The sequence below is a fragment of the Stegostoma tigrinum genome, chromosome 6 (genome assembly GCF_030684315.1).
Source record: "Stegostoma tigrinum isolate sSteTig4 chromosome 6, sSteTig4.hap1, whole genome shotgun sequence".
In the NCBI taxonomy this organism is placed as follows: domain Eukaryota; kingdom Metazoa; phylum Chordata; class Chondrichthyes; order Orectolobiformes; family Stegostomatidae; genus Stegostoma; species Stegostoma tigrinum.
In genome coordinates, this window is record NC_081359.1 from 111,842,133 (window position 1) to 111,859,035 (window position 16,903).

At 50.1% G+C, this 16,903-nt stretch overlaps 1 protein-coding gene across 1 annotated transcript; it reads left to right on the forward strand.

Moving 5' to 3' along the window:
- The first annotated feature begins 2,582 nt into the window (after window positions 1-2,582).
- LOC125453424 (uncharacterized) lies at window positions 2,583-15,516 on the forward strand. The gene is made up of 4 exons (XM_048533003.2): window positions 2,583-2,732; window positions 6,354-6,951; window positions 8,744-9,325; window positions 12,277-15,516. The coding sequence occupies exons 2-4, from the start codon at window positions 6,401-6,403 to the stop codon at window positions 13,469-13,471; spliced, it is 2,328 nt and encodes a 775-aa protein (XP_048388960.1). The 5' UTR covers window positions 2,583-2,732; window positions 6,354-6,400; the 3' UTR covers window positions 13,472-15,516.
- Window positions 15,517-16,903: the final 1,387 nt, after the last annotated feature.

Genomic DNA, 16,903 nt, shown 5'->3' on the forward strand with positions numbered 1-16,903 from the left:
TGGAATACTGCATGCGATTCCGGTCTCCCTGCTAAAGGAAGGACGTTGTGAAACTTGGAAGGGTTCAGAAAAGTTTTATGAGGATATTGCTGGGGTTGGAGGGTCTGAGCTACAGGGAGAGGCTGGGGGTATTTTCCCTGCAGCTTCGGAGGCTGAGGGGTGACCTTATAGAGGTTTGTAAAATCATGACGGGCTTGGACAGGGTAAATAGACAGGGTCTTTTCCCCGGGGTGAGGGAGTCCATAACTAGAGGGGCACAGGTTTAAGGTGAGAGGGGAAAGATTTATAGGGAACCTGAGGGGCACCTTTTTCACACAGAGGGAGGAATGTGTATGGAATGAGCTCCTGGAGGAAGATGCAGATACAATTACAACATTTAAAAGGCTTCTGGATGGGGACATAAATAGGAAGAGTTCTGAGGAATATGGGCCAAATGGGACCAGATTAATTTAGGAGATCTGGCCAGCATGGATAAGTTGGACTGAAGGGTCAGTTTCTGTGCTGGACAGGTCTATGTCTCTTATGATGTCAAGAGTTTCCAGTGAACAAGAGCAGCCACAGAGAGGGAAGGGACAGAGAGATAGAGGGAGGGAGGGAGAGACAGGGGAGAGAGAGTGAGACAGAGAGAGAGATAGAGAGAGAGAGAGAGAGCAAGAGACAGAGACAGAGGGAGACAGGCAGAGAGAGATAGAGGGAGAGACACAGAGACTGCGAGAGCAAGGGAGACAGTTTGAGGGAGACAGTGAGAGAGACAGAGGGAGAGAGAGAAACAGGAAGAAAGACAGAGAGACTGGGAGGGAGAGAGAGAGAGACTGAGGGAGAGAGAGAGAGAGAGACAATGAGAGAAAGTGAGGGAGAGAGAGAAACAGGAAGAAAGACAGAGAGACTGGGAGGGAGAGAGATAGAGAGACTGAGGGAGAGAGAGAGAGAGAGAGACAATGAGAGAGTGTGAGGGAGAGAGAGAAACAGGAAGAAACACAGAGAGACTGGGGGAGAGAGAGAGAGAGAGACAATGAGAGAGAAAGAGGGAGAGAGAGAGAGGTGGAAACAAAGTGCAGCTGCTCAAGACAACCCTTGGATGTCCTCATGGTGCAAGAGTCCACGTATAGGTCCACACACTGTGCCCACACACCCTGCCCACACACACTGCCCACACACCCTGCCCACACATCCTGCCCACACACTGTGCCCACACACCCTGCCCACACACCCTGCCCACACACTGTGCCCACACACCCTGCCCACACATCCTGCCCACACACCCTGCCCACACACCGTGCCCACACACCCTGCCCACACACATTGCCCACACACCCTGCCCACACACATTGCCCACACACCATGCCCACACACCCTGCCCACACACCCTGCCCACACACATTGCCCACACACCATGCCCACACACCCTGCCCACACACCGTGCCCACACACATTGCCCACACACCATTGCCCACACACCCTGCCCACACATCCTGCCCACACACCCTGCCCACACAACGTGCACACACACCCTGACCACACACATTGCCCACACACCCTGCCCACACACTCTGCCCACACACCCTGCCCACACACATTGCCCACACACCCTGCCCACACACCCTGCCCACACATCCTGCCCACACACCCTGCCCACATACTTTGCCCACACATCCTGCCCACACACCCTGACCACATACTGTGCCCACTCACCCTGCCCACACACCGTGCCCACACACCCTGCCCACACACCGTGCCCACGCACATTGCCCACACATCAGTGGCAGAATCTTCCAGAAATGCAAAGGAAGATGGACTCATCAATTCTTCTTTAGGCACACATGAACCGTTATTTTTCAAACGTAGACAGATGGATTTGCACAGACAGAAAGAACTTCAACTTACTCCCCCCGGCCAAAAACTCTGGCGGGGTGTGAGGTGGAAATTGAAGGGAAGAGTGAGGGGGAAAGGGAGGGGGAGGTGAGTGAGGAGGAAATTGAAGGGAAGAGTGAGGGGGAAAGGGAGGGGGAGGTGAGTGAGGAGGAAATTGAAGGGAAGAGTGAGGGGGAAAGGGAGGGGGAGGTGAGTGAGGAGGAAATTGAAGGGAAGAGTGGGGGAAAGGGAGGGGGAGGAGAGTGAGGAGGAAATTGAAGGGAAGAGTGAGGGGGAAAGGGAGGGAGAGGTGAGTGAGGTGGTTGACTGGGGGAAGAAACTCGGGCCTGATGAAATCGCTTCCTTCCCCCCCATGACCAGGCCCTGTTTAAAATGGACATAAAGAGGAGGAATGTGCCTCATTGTAATGTTTTGTGAGAAGGATGAAGCTGAGATTGAACGCAATCCATTCAGTTTGGGAATTAAATTCTCTTCATCCTGAGTGACTGGATCAGAAAGTCACCAGCCCAGCAGGAGGCCATTCAGCCCATCGTTTGAGAGTCAGTCACTATGACAGCAACTTATTGCTCTCTCTTCCCTCAGCCTGGACGCTACATAGTTAATTAAAAAAAAACCTTAAAGGACATATGATCAGGTTAAACCAATAACTATCAAGTATTTGTCAGGCAAGACTAGCTGAATGACTCAGAATAGAAACTGAAACAGTAATTTACCCGGAATAGAGCCTGCCTGTTGTGTTTGCTGTAACTGCAGCAGGTCAGCCTAAAAACCCACGGTCCAGCTTCATGCCTTGTTTGAACCGTTCTGAAGTGGCTCTTTCCGAAGGTCTCCCGAACCCAGTCATTAGAGCATTCAGCCAGGTGAGTTCATTAAACAGACTAAAGTCGAATATCTTGGAGCAGGGAATAACCCCACGGCTGGCAGGTTGTGCCAATATCTGGAACCTACACTTCAGGAAGGATGGGAAGTCTTCAGCAGGGTGGGGAGGGAGGCTTGTTCAGATGTGGGACAAGGGATGAGGGACCTCACGTTTTTTTATTCATTCACAGATAATGGTATCACTGGCCAGGCAGTATTTATTGTCCCATCCCTAATTACCCAGAGGGCAGTTAAGAGTCAACCACATTGCTGTGGGTCTGGGGTCACATGTAGGCCAGACCAGGTAAGGATGGCAGTTTCCTTCCCTAAAGGACATTAGTGAACCAGATGGGATTTTCAACAATCGACAATGGATTCAGAGTCAAAGTTAGACGCTTAATTCCAGATTTTTATTGAATTCAAGCTCCACCATCTGCTGGAGTGGGTCCTCAGAACATTACCTGGGGTCTCTGGGTTAATGGTCTCGTGAGAATATCACCAGGTCATCGACTCCCCTAAAGGTGAGGCAGAGGGAGACTGGAGAAGCTGGGATTGTTCTCTGTTGGCCGGAAAAAGTTAAGAGGAAATATAATGGTAGTGTTCCAAATCAGGAGTGTTTCAACAGGGTCATTCAGTAAAAAATATGCCTTGGGTGGGAGGGTCTGTCTCCAGAGGGTGGGTTGTAAAGATCTCGAGTGAGGTAGTGGGGAGGTGGGGGGGAGCGGTGGGAGTAGGATGAAGGTTTTTCTCACAGCCAGCTGTTGCAATCTGGAGCATGCTGCCTGAAACAACAGGGAGAACAGGTTCAACAGGAACGTTCTAAATAGGGAACTGGATAAATAATGATAACGAGAGTCCAGAGACAGTATGTTCCTGTTGGGGTGAACGCTGTGGGAATGCTGGGTGTCTAGAGAAATTGAGGTTTTGGTGAAGAAGAAGGAAGCATATGTCAGGTGAAGCCAGCAGGGCTCGAGTGAATCCCTAGAGGAGTGTCAGAGCAGTTGGACTATACTCAAGAGGGAAATCAGGACGGTCAAAAACGGACATGAGATCGCTCTGGCAAATAGGACTAGAGCCGCTCAACGCCAGGTTATAGTTCCACGGGCTTATTTGAAATCACAAGCTTTTGGAGCATACCCCTTCATCAGCAGCAGCGCTCCAAAAGCATGTGATTTCAATTTTTTTTGCTCTTTATTCATTCATGGGATGACAGCATCGCTGACCAGGCAGCATTTATTGCCCATCCCTAATTACCCAGAGGGCAGTTCAGAGTCAACAACATTGCTATGGGTCTGGACTCACATGTAGGCCAGACCAGGTCAGGATGGCAGCTTCCTTCCCTAAAGGACATTAGTGACCCATGTGGGTTTTTCCCAACTATTGACAATGGATTCATGTCCATCATTAGACTGTTAATTCCACATATTTAGTGAGAATAATTTGGAAGCAAGACAACTTGGGTGAACAAATAGTGACATCTTGAAAAACGTCCATATTACAGCAGTTGTGGTGTTGGGCTTCTTGAGACCCATAAAGGTGGATAAATCCCCAGAACCTGATCAGGCACACCTTTCTGCGGGAAGGTGGGGAAGAGATTGCTGGGCGCCTTGCTGAGATATTTGTATCATCAATAGCCACAGGTGAGGTGCTGGAAGACTGGAGGTTGGCTAATGTGGTGCCACTGTTTAGGAAGGGTGATAAAGAAAAGCCAGGGAACTGCAGATCGGTGAGCCTGACATCAGCGGTGGGCAAGTTGTTGGAGGAAACCTGAGGGACAGGATTTGTGTGTACTTGGAAAGGCAAGGACTGATTAGGGATAGTCATCATGGCTTTGTCCTTGGGAAATCGTGACTCACGAACTTAGGTTGAGTTTTCTGAAGAAAGTACAAATATTGATTCTCTTATCTGAGTTAACTTGTTTTACAGTGACTTAGTACAATGTGTAGATTTTGCAGCAAAGTTCTACATGACTATGGTGGGGCCTTAGGGGTTTATAAAATCATGAGCGATGGATAGGGTCAAAGTCAAGGTCTGTTTCCCAGGGAAGGGGGTTCCTACAGGACATAGGGTTAAGGTGAGAGGGGAAAGATTTAAAAGGGACCTGAGGGGTAACTTTTTCACACAGAGGGTGGTGCGTGTATGGAATGAGCTGCCAGAGGAAGTGGTGGAGGCTGGTTCAATTACAACATTTAAAAGGGCATCTGGATGGGTACATGAATAGGAAGGGCTTTGAGGCATATGGGCCAAATGCTGGCTATTGGCACTGGACTAATTTAGGATCTGGTCGGAACGGATGAGTTGGACTGAATGGTCTGTTTCCATGCTGTAAGTCTCTATGGCTGTGTGGCAGGAAAAGGAGAAATGTGCAGGAATGCGGTGGGTGGGGAGGGGTGATGGTCGGGGGTGGTGGGGGTGAGTGGGGGAGGTGTCAAGAGGGCAGGGGGCAGGGGAAGTCACACTATCTGGAGATCATTCCCAGAGCTGGCACAGCCAGGGTGCTGCACACGCTGTTATCAGAAGAACTGATAGAAAACAAGATCACTGTTTCTCTCCGTTAATTGTTGACCAACCAGAAACTGAGACTGATTGAAGAGCTCTGTGGAAATCAGAGAGGCAAAAAAAATCAGCTGGAAGCAGTGTGAAAGAAAGCAATGAGTGGGGACAGTGTAGAGTGAGCTTTACTCTGTATCCAACCCCGTGCTGTCCCTGTGCTGGGAGTGTTTGATGGAGGGTGGGGTGGTCAGTGTCGAGGGAGCTTTACTCTGTATCTAACCCCGTGCTGTCCCTGTGCTGGGAGTGTTTGATGGAGGGTGGGGGGGTCAGTGTCGAGGGAGCTTTACTCTGTATCCAAACCCGTGCTGTCCCTGTGCTGGGAGTGTTTGATGTAGGGTGGGGGTGACAGTGTCGAGGGAGCTTTACTCTGTATCCAACCCCGTGCTGTCCCTGTGCTGGGAGTGTTTGATGGAGGGTGGGGGGGTGACAGTGTCGAGGAGCTTTACTCTGTATCCAACCCCGTGCTGTCCCTGTGCTGGGAGTGTTTGATGGAGGGTGGGGGGGTCAGTATCGAGGGAGCTTTACTCTGTATCCAACCCCGTGCTGTCCCTGTGCTGGGAGTGTTTGATGGAGGGTGGGGGGGTCAGTGTCGAGGAAGCTTTACTCTGTATCCAACCCCGTGCTGTCCCTGTGCTGGGAGTGTTTGATGGAGGGTGGGGGGGTCAGTGTCGAGGGAGCTTTACTCTGTATCCAACCCCGTGCTGTCCCTGTGCTGGGAGTGTTTGATGGAGGGTGGGGGGCGTCAGTGTTGAGGGAACTTTACTCTGTATCTAACCCCTTGCTGTCCCTGTGCTGGGTGTGTTTGATGGAGGGTGGGGGGGTCAGTGTCGAGGGAGCTTTACTCTGTATCTAACCCCGTGCTGTCCCTGTGCTGGGAGTGTTTGATGGAGGGTGGGGGTGACAGTGTAGAGGGAGCTTTACTCTGTATCTAACCCCGTGCTGTCCCTGTGCTGGGAGTGTTTGATGGAGGGTGGGGGGGTCAGTGTCAAGGGAGCTTTACTCTGTATCTAACCCCGTGCTGTCCCTGTGGGTCTTGATTACTATTCTCTGGTGTTGTTTGCTGTCATCAGGGAGATGACCTTGTATTGGTGACTGCGTTGCTGTGAACGATTTCCCAATGGGCTTGTGGATCAGCTCCAAGAGGCCAGACGCTGTGTGGATTGCAGTGACAGGGCCCCCTGCAGTAGGAAAGACCTCACTGATCCAAGCTTTGCGAGGTGAGGAGGACATACAGGAACTCTCAACATCTCCACCCAAATATCAGTACGACCATCCCAAATATCCAAACGTAACCTTCTGGGAATTCAACTCAAACTACCTGAGTTGCTCCACATTGGACCAGTATGACATTCTCATAATTGTTTCCTCAGTGGATCAGTTTGCCTCGAATGATGTGAATGTTGCCAAGGAAGCTCAGACAAAGGACAAACCCTGTTACTATGTTCGCACCAACATTGATAAAGATTCACAGCGGTGTGCATCCACGATTAGCTCCATAAATGATCTGAATAGATTTCTAGACAGTATCACCTCAGCATGTGTTCAATGTCTGTCAGAGAGGGGTGCACAGACCCCTACAGTTTTCCTTGTGTCTAACACCACCCCTGAGATCTACCAGTTCTCCCTGCTCCAGGACAGTCTCGAAGAGAAGATCGAGGAGCTCAACAGGTATGTACAGCATTGAGTCAGTCAGCTTGGTGTTGTCTGACATTGCAAAGAGTGAGATACAGCTGCACTGAAATGATAAAATTCTTCAGGGCTTAGCCAGGTGGCTGTGGAGAGAATGGTTTTCCACATGATGCTAGAGCCAAGGGTGAAAGGGCATCATGGTGGCTCAGTGGTTAGCCCTGCTGCCACACAGTGCCAGGAACCCGGGTTCAATTCCACCCTCGGGTGAATGTCTGTGTGGCGTTTTCACATTCTTGCCAAGTTTACTTGAGTTTCTTCTAGGTGCTCTGGTTTTCCCCCCGCAGCCCAGAGATTGGCAGTTTGTGTGGATTGGCCATGCTAAATTACCCAGAGTGCCAAGGGGTGTTTCGGTTAGGTGGGTTAGATAAATGTAAGGGTATGGGAAGGGGTCAGGATGGGATGCTTTTCGGAGGGGCAGTCTGGATTTTTTGGCCTGAATGGCACGTTTCCACACTGTAGGGATTCTATGAATTTGGGACTGAGATGAAGAGAATATTTTTCACTCAATGGTAATTGTGTTCTCCAGAGATCCGTGCATGCTCAGTCCCTGAGCAAGGTCACAATAAAGACCAGTGACATTTCGGCACTGAAGGAATTAAGACAAAAATAGGAAATGCTAGAGAAATGTGGTTCACGGAATGTGCTAAGACTCAGCCACGTTGCTGTGGGCCTGGAGTCACGTGTAGACCAGACCAGGTAAGGATGGCAGTTTCCGTCCCTAAAGGACATTCGTGAACCTGATGGGTTTTTACTGACAGTCAATCTTGGTTTTGTGACCATCATCTGGTTCATTGGATTGATTCTAGAGATGAAAGGTCTGGCCCAGAAAGAGAGATTGTGCAGTTCTCAGTAACATTCATGTCATACAAATGCCAGGCTATGACTATCACCAGTAAGAGACAAATTAACTACTGTCCCTTTACATTCAATGGCTTTACTATCACTGAATCGCCCCGCTATCAACATTCTGTGGGTAACAAGGTGTAGAGCTGGAAGAACACAGCAGGCCAAGCAGCATCAGAGGAGCAGGAAAGCTGATATTTCAGGCCTAGATCCTCAATCTGGAGATTACCATTTACTAGAAATTCAGCTGGACTCACCACATTAACGCAGTGGCTATAAGAGCAGGCCAGAGGTTGGGAATACTGGGGTGAGTAACTCCCCTCCTGACTCCCCAAAGCCTGTCCACCATCTACAAGGTACAAGTCAGGAGTGTGATGGAACACTCCCCACTTGCCTGGATGGGTACAGCCCCAATAACACTCAAGAAGCTCGACACCATCCAGGACAAAGCAGCCACTTGATTGACACCACATCCACAAACATCCCACTCCCTCCACCACCGACGCTCAGTAGCAGCAGTGTGTACCATCTACAAGATGCACTGCAGAAATTCACCAAAGATCCTCAGGCAGCACCTCCCAAACACACATTCGCTTCCATCTTGAATGACAAGGGCAGCAGATAAATGGGAACACCATCCCTGCAAGTTCCCCTCCAGGCCACTCACCATCCTGACTTAGAAATATATTGCCGTTCCCTCACTGTCACTGGGTCAAAATCCTGGAATTCCCTCCCTCAGGGACATTGTGGGTCAACCCACAGCAGGAGGACTGCAGCGGCTCAAAAAGACAGCTCATCCCCACCTTCTCAAGTGGCAACTAGGGATGGGCGAGAAATCCTGTCCAGTGAGTGACTCCCACGTTACATGAGTGAATAAACTAAATAAATAGTTTTGGGGACACTAAATAAGAATATCTTTCTGTTTTAGAGCCCGGGATTGTACTGAGAGGCCTGGACTGGACCTGGCTGTTTTTGGTGATCGCTGGTCAGGAAAATCGTCTTTGATCAATGCACTACGAGGTCTTCAGACTGACGATGAGGGAGCAGCAAAGATTGGACAGCAGGAGTCGTGTACACAGCCTGAGGTATACTCCTTCCCCAAATATTCCAATGTCAGGATCTGGGAACTTCCTCCCATCAGGCCCAGTGTGCAGCCAGAACAGTATCTGAAGGAGGTCAATGGCAAAGATTATGAGATCGTCATTATCATCGCCTCTGAAATCTTCAAGGGTCACCATGGCCAAGTTGCAAAGACCCTTCAGGACATGGGCAGGACGGTTTTATTTGTCCGTAACAAGATTGAAAGTGATCTGGAGGCTTATAAACTGCGTCATGAATCCAATTATAAAGAAAGCAAGTTCCTGAAGGAGATCCGAGAGTTTTGTATCACCTGTCTGTGCAAGGAAGGTGTTCTGAAACCCACCGTGTACATATTGAGTAATCTTGACACCGAGAAGTTTCAGTTTCATTTACTTTGGTCACAGATTAAGAACCATCCTGAGATGATCAAGTGAGTGAATTGGAGGTTCTCTCTCCAGGAGGATGATCTGGGCGCTAGTTGCTAAACGACTGGATGAGGATGTTGATCGAGTTCCCAGCCACCACTGTCAAACCTTGTCCGCCAGGTCCCGGACCAATTCCCTTTGGAAAGTTCCTCTGGATGCTGCTTCCATTACCCTCTTGGGAAGTGAGGCCTCCTGATTATAACTTGCAGTGGAAAAACAGAACCTGCCTGAGGGCTCTGAGGCTCATGTGGGAATTTGTCCCTGGAAGCCCCTCCTGGTTGAGGATGCCTGTTGGGAAATGACCCCTCCTCATTTACTCAACCTGGCCACTGCCTTTGTCACATCCACTGACCAGCCTCCACTCCATCCATCTCCATCCTCCAGCCTTTTTCCACCTCCCCAATTCCTCTCCAGACCAGTCCCATCCCCACTCCTACCTCCCCACCCAGCAAACTCGTCTCCCCATCTCTGCAATGTCCTCACCCCTTCTCTTCCCTCCCACTACAGCGATAGGGTTCCCCTTGTCCTTACTGACCATCCCACCAACATCCACACCCAGAGGACCATAAGCTGCCAATTCCCATTAGCTTCAGCTGATGTCACCACCGTACACACATCCCCCTCCCCTCCCTTGCCCGCCTTCCGCAGACTCGCTGCAGGGTTCCAGCAAAACTCAGCGCAAGCTGGAAGAAAAACACCTAATTTTCCACTTGGGGACCCTGCAGCCCTCCGGAGTCAATATCGAGTTCAATAAAGTTAGGGCTTGATTCCATCCTTCTGTGCTTTCCACCCAGCCCCACACCGAGGCTGGTTATCACTAAATAAAAACCAAAAGAGGAAGGCTCAGTTCTGAGGAACGGTCCCTGGACCTGAAACGTTCACTCTGATTTCTCTCCAGTTATGCTGTGAGCTTTTCAAGCAACTTCCGTTTTTGTTCCCAAATCCTTCTAGGCCCATTATCACATTATATGGTCGTATTCAGCACTTTCTCACTCGGAGTTCTTATAATCTCTTATTCTGTCCTGAGCTGCTTTCCATAATCCCCTTGTTCACCTACCGCTTTACATCTCTCTCTGGGCTCAATCTCCACTTTTACACTCACGCCCCCCGACCCTTCAGGGTTGGCTTCAGCATTGATATCGCTTTTTCTCAGCCACTAACATTTCTGAAGAAGGGTCACTGGACCTGCAACATTAACTTTGTTTCTCTCTCCACAGGTGCTGCCAGACCTGCTGAGTTTCTCCATCAATTTCTGCTTTTGTCACCTCCTCCCCCGCGGCCCACATTGACAGCGTCCCGCTGTTGTATCTGTGACACACTGGGTGGCAGCGTCCTGCCACTGAGACAATGGAGAGGCATTGGTGTAATTAACCCAGAACTGGTAACATTCTGGGGGCCCGGGTTCCAATCCTGCCACAGCAGATGGTGGAGTTTGAATTCAATAAAATATCTAGAATTAAGAATCTAATGATGATCATGAAACCATTGTTGAGTGTCAGGAAAAACCCATCTGGGTCACTAATGTCCGCCAAGGAGTGAAACTGCCATCCCTTACCAGGTGTGGGCCAACATGTGACTCCAGGCCCACAGCAATGTGGCTGACTCTAAACAGCCCTCTGGGCAATTAGGGATGAGGCAATAAGTGCTCCATGGCCAGTAAAACTCTTAACATGTGATTGAATAATAAAATATCGGGAAGGTGACAGGGCTCACAAAAACCAAAGTTTGTTGCAGCAGGAAGGGAACGGGCACTGTCAGAGGGTCAGTGCTGAGGGAGCGGGCACTGTCGGAGGGTCAGTGCTGAGGGAGCGGGCACTGTCGGAGGGTCAGTGCTGAGAGAGTGGGCACTGTCAGAGGGTCAGTGCTGAGGGAGTGGGCACTGTCGGAGGGTCAGTGCTGAGGGAGTGGGCTCTGTTGGAGGGTCAGTGCTGAGGGATTGGGCACTGTCGGAGGGTCAGCGCTGAGGGAGCGGGCACTGTCGGAGGGTCAGTGCTGAGGGAGCGCCGCACTGTCGGAGGGTCAGTGGTGAAGGAGCGCCGCACTGTCAGAGGGACAGTGCTGAGGGAGTGGGCACTGTCTGAGGGTCAGTGCTGAGGGAGTGGGCTCTGTTGGAGGGTCAGTGCTGAGGGATTGGGCACTGTCGGAGGGTCAGCGCTGAGGGAGCGGGCACTGTAGGAGGGTCAGTGCTGAGGGAGCGCCGCACTGTCGGAGGGTCAGTGCTGAGGGAGCGCCGCACTGTCGGAGGGTCAGTGCTGAGGGAGCGGGCACTGTCGGAGGGTCAGTGCTGAGGGATTGGACACTGTCGGAGGGTCAGTGCTGAGGGAGTGGGCACTGTCGGAGGGTCAGTGCTGAGGGATTGGGCACTGTCAGAGGGACAGTGCTGAGGGAGTGGGCACTGTCTGAGGGTCAGTGCTGAGGGAGTGGGCTCTGTTGGAGGGTCAGTGCTGAGGGATTGGGCACTGTCGGAGGGTCAGCGCTGAGGGAGCGGGCACTGTCGGAGGGTCAGTGCTGAGGGAGCGCCGCACTGTCGGAGGGTCAGTGCTGAGGGAGCGCCGCACTGTTGGAGGGTCAGTGCTGAGGGATTGGACACTGTCGGAGGGTCAGTGCTGAGGGAGTGGGCACTGTCGGAGGGTCAGTGCTGAGGGAGTGGGCTCTGTTGGAGGGTCAGTGCTGAGGGATTGGGCACTGTCGGAGGGTCAGTGCTGAGGGATTGGGCACTGTGGAAGGGTCAGTGCTGAGGGAGGGGGCACTGTCAGAGGGTCAGTGCTGAGGGAGTGGGCACTGTCGGAGGGTCAGTGCTGAGGGAGGGGGCACTGTCGGAGGGTCAGTGCTGAGGGAGTGGGCACTGTCGGAGGGTCAGTGCTGAGAGAGTGGGCACTGTCGGAGGGTCAGTGCTGAGGGAGCGCTTGGCGCCCTGTTTCCTGTCTGATATTGTGTTTGATGTTCTTCTTCCTAGAGGTGACATACTTGATCGTGTAGACTGCACAGTACGGGACAGTCTGAAGGAGGCATTTGAAGTGGGTGGGCTATCTGACCTGATCGCTCAGATATTGGACTTCCTGTCGAACCTGGACAATATGACGATCAATATCGGTGTGATCGGGGAGGCTGGTGCTGGGAAATCCTCGCTGGTTAATGCTCTGTGTGGTGTTTCTGATAACCATCCAGGAGCTGCTAAAACTGGAGCGACAGAAACCACATTGGTCCCGACCAGTTACCCGCTCCACACGCTCAGCCATGTTCTCCTGTGGGACCTCCCTGGGTTAGGGACCCCGAATTTCCAACTGGAGAGTTACAGGGAGAATGTGGGCTTCCACAGGTATGACTTCTTCATCATTGTGGCTTCCGAGCGTTTCAAGGAAAGCCATGCCATCCTCGCCCAGTGGATCCAGGAGAGCGGAGCCCATTTCTACTTTGTTCGCAGCAAGATTGACAATGACATCGCACGATGTTGGAGAAACCAAGCAGCATTGACTGACCAACACGAGGTAAAAAATGAGATTACCGAGGAAGCAGTGAGCTATCTGACAGAGCGAGGAGTGCTCTCTCCTCAGGTCTTCCTCATATCTTGCCGTTTCTTTGAAGATTATGATTCAAAGCAGCTGCAAGAGACGTTGAAAAAGGATCTGCCCAAGTTCAGGAAGCAAGCATTCTTGAAAAGCATCCACCCGCTGTGTTCCAGATTCATTGCGAAGAGGAAGGATTCACTGAATGCAGACGTTTGGAAGTTAGCTCTGATTTCGTCTTGCGCTGCAGCTGTTCCTGTCCCAGGGGTAGCCATTGCCTGTGATGCAGCTTTATTGAGTAAGAATCTGCCCTTTTATTACAAGTGCTTTGGACTGGATGAGGAATCCCTCAAGAGAATGTCAGCTGACATTCAGAAGCCACTGCAGGATTTGAGGACCCAAATGCAGTCACCCCAAGTGGCACACATAAACATTCCCCTCCTGTACAAGTTCCTGTCCAGTGGCCCGGGAATGGGATTGATGGCCGGAGAGTATCTGATCCGAGGGCTTCCCGTTCTTGGTCCCCTTGCTTCGGGAGGAATTGCATTCACAGTCTCAAAATGGCTACTGACTGGTCTCATCCAGGGACTGGCTGCCGATGCTGAGCGAATCCTGCAGTGGGTGATCCAGTCACAGGGTGGGTAATGGGACACAGATGGAGGAGAGGGTCTGGGCACATTGAGTCAGTCCAATGTGACAGCCCTCGGTCTCTTATATCACACCGTCCCAGATCACTGCTTTCTCTCTGGTTATACTCTACTCTGGGGCAATTCCTTTCTTTCATTAATGGGATGTAGGCATCACTGATTAGACCAGCATTTTATTGTCTGTCCTTAGTTGCCCTGGAGAAGGTAGTGGTGAACTGCCTGTTTGAAACCACTCACCATTCTGACTTGGAAATATATCACCACTCCTTCACTGTCGCTGGGTCCAAATCCTGGAAATTCCTTTCTAATGGCATTGTGGCCCAATGTGCGGCACATGGACTGCAGTGGTTCAAGAAGGCAGCTCACCCCCACCTTTTCAAGGGGCAAAAATGGAAAGGCTTAAATGCTGGGCTCAGCCAGTGACATCCATTTGTAATTGTCGTTCTTATATTACTGAAGAAGATCCCTGTTTCACTGCGGTTTGACACCAGCACTGCAACTCAAGGCTGCCTAGTCAAATCTTCAGATTCTATTTAAATGTAGTCTTTTTCAAACAATTATTAACCACTCTTTCTGAATCAACTTTGCAAACGTTAACCTGTATTTATTAGAAGTCTTGTGATTGTGAGTATGCCCAGTTGTCACATCTGTTTCGAATCTGAATATTTCTTTGTCACGTGTTTAATAATGTTCACTGATGTGATGTTTTGGTGATGAGTCTGAAGAGGTCCAAACTGTGACTGAACTCTCAGTTCACCCGGCACTAGGGGCTAATGTGGCTCCCAATATGTCAATTGGGGTGAGTTTACAGCTTAACCATCGGAAGGAAAGTGTGGAGAGAGATGATGAGATAATTAAAAGAGTGCAGACTGAGAAAGTAGAATCTGCAAAGGGTGAGAGGGAGAAAGGTATGAAAGACATTGTCAACTTCTGTGTTAAACTGCCATGTCCGTGTGACTCTCATCCAAACATCAGAACCTCATAGACATGAGCCTACCTCATGGACTGACACCAGCTGTACTGTCAGAGGACACAAAAACCAGGAGTATACCATTCAGCCCATTGAGTCTGCTGTACCATTCAATATAGTTGTGTTTGATTTTTCATTGTTCCTGAGGTTAGCTCAGTTGGCTGGATCGCTGGTTTGTAATGCTATATGACACTGACACTGTGTGGGTTCAGTCCTGCACCAGCTGAGGTTACCATTGAAGGAATCTCCTTCTCAACCTCTCCCCTTGTCCGAGGCACAGTGACCCCCAGGTTAAACCACCGCCCATCATCTCTGTCTCTGTCCATTGAGAGAGGAACCCCGTGCTGACATTACCTTTTCTTCCCTGAGACATCAAAACCCGTGCCTCCCTCAGCTCTGTGTGTCCAACAAAGGAGCATGTAAAACCCTCTGCAGGAGAGAATTCCAAAGATTCACAACCCTTGGAATGCAAAGTAATTTGCACCATATCACAGTCTCAAATGATTGGCACCTTCTCCCATGGCTGTGTTGCCATGTTCTCGATTCCTCAGAGTGAGGGAAACGATGTCTCTCTGTGCATCATCCTGTCAAACTCCTTCAGAATTGTACATAGTTTCAATGAGATCACCTCTCATTGCTGTAAACTCCAAAGAATATCTGAGATAACAAGGTGTGGAGCTGGATGAACGCAACGGGTCAGGCAGCATCAGAGGAGCAGGAAAGCTGGACCCATTTCTGCAGAAGGGTCCAGATCCAAAACATCAGCCTTCCTGCTCCTCTGATGCTGCTTGGCCTGCTGTGTTCATCCAGCTCTACGCCCTGTAATCTCAGATTCTCCAGCATCTGCAGTTCCTACTATCTCCAAAGAATATCAACCCATTCACGTCACCCCAGAGAAAGTAGTGGGTCCCACCCCCACTGCTCCAGACGTGTGAACCTTCACTGTATCAACTCCAATGCTAGCATATCCTTCCCTAAATATGGAGATCAAAGCTGCACACAGCATTCCAGATGTGGTCTCAACTAAACCTAGAACAATTGTAGCCAGACCTGTTAATTGCTGTACCCCAGATCCCTTGCAATAAATGCTGTTTCTAATTGCTTACTGGGCCTGGCAAGTGTGGGTTTCTCCTGGTTGACCAGATCTCAAGTGGATGAGGATATCAGCCTTTCCAACTGAACTGAGGAATCTCATTCAGGAAATCATGAAGTTTCTGATGGTGCCTTAGCTGTTTACAGACCTCATGAATATAACTAACATTAGATGGAAGAAGCTGGAACTGTTGCAAAGGTGAAGGCTGAGATCTGGCTGAGATTATCAAAATCATGAGTGGGCTGGATCGATTCGATGGGGAACAACTGTTTCTGCTCAGAAAATGAACACAAACAAGAGATGTGTAAATAGAACAAGGGTGACGTGAGAAAAAAAGCTTTAGGTATAGAACATACATGGATGGGCAGGGAGCGAATGGACACAGACTGTTAGAAAATAGGTGACAGGGTAGACAGAGGATCTTGATCGGCGCAGGCTTGGAGGGCTGAAGGGCCTGTTCCTGTGCTGTAGGTTTCTTTGTTTTTGTTTATATCACCTAGAAATATGATGGAGGCAGGTTTAATCTGGGCATTTGGATGGTTATTTGGATAGAAATGGTCTGCAACGATATGGGACAAAGATGTTAGGGAGTAGAACCAGCCCAGACAATGATGGATTGAATGGCTTCCCTCTGCACCTTAAAAATTCTGTGATCATACAAGGGCTGTTGGTGCACACCAGCCCTGAGTCTGTCTCTGACAAGCTCTCTCCTTACTATACAAAGAACAAAGAAAATTACAGCACAGGAACAGGCCCTCCAAGCCTGCGCTGATCCAAATGCTCTATCTAAACCTGTTGCCTATTTTCCAAGGATCTGTATCCCTCTGCTCCCTGCCCATTCATGTATCTGTCTAGATACATCTTAAATGACGCTATCGTGCCCGTGTCTACCACCTCCACTGGCAACATGTTCCAGGCACCCACCACCCTCTGTGTAAAGAGCTTTCCACGCATATCTCCCTTAAACTTTCCTCCTCTTACCTTGAAATCGTGACCCCTAGTAATTGAGTCCCCCACTCTGGGAAAAAGCTTCTTGCTATCCACCCTGTCTATACCCCTCATGATTTTTTTGACCTCAATCAGGTCCCCCCTCAATCTCCATCTTTCTAATGTAAATAATCCCAATCTACTCAACCTTTCTGCATAGCTAGCAGCCTCCACACCAGGCAACATCCTGGTGAGCCTCCTCTGCACCGTCTCCAAAGCATCCATATCCTTTCGGTAATGTGGCGACCAGAACTGTACACAGTACTCTAAATGTGGCCGAACCAAAGTCCTATACAACTGCAACATGACCTGCCAACTCTTGTACTCAATACCCTGTCCAATGAAGGAAAGCATGCCGCATGCCTTCTTAACCACTCTAT

Excerpts from the sequence above, each read along its gene's own strand:
- LOC125453424 (XM_048533003.2), top strand. The coding sequence starts at position 6,401 with ATGGGCTTGTGGATCAGCTCCAAGAGGCCAGACGCTGTGTGGATTGCA. Across the intron at positions 6,952-8,743 it reads AAGATCGAGGAGCTCAACAG|AGCCCGGGATTGTACTGAGA; the intron begins GTATGTACAGCA and ends TTTCTGTTTTAG. Across the intron at positions 9,326-12,276 it reads AACCATCCTGAGATGATCAA|AGGTGACATACTTGATCGTG; the intron begins GTGAGTGAATTG and ends TCTTCTTCCTAG.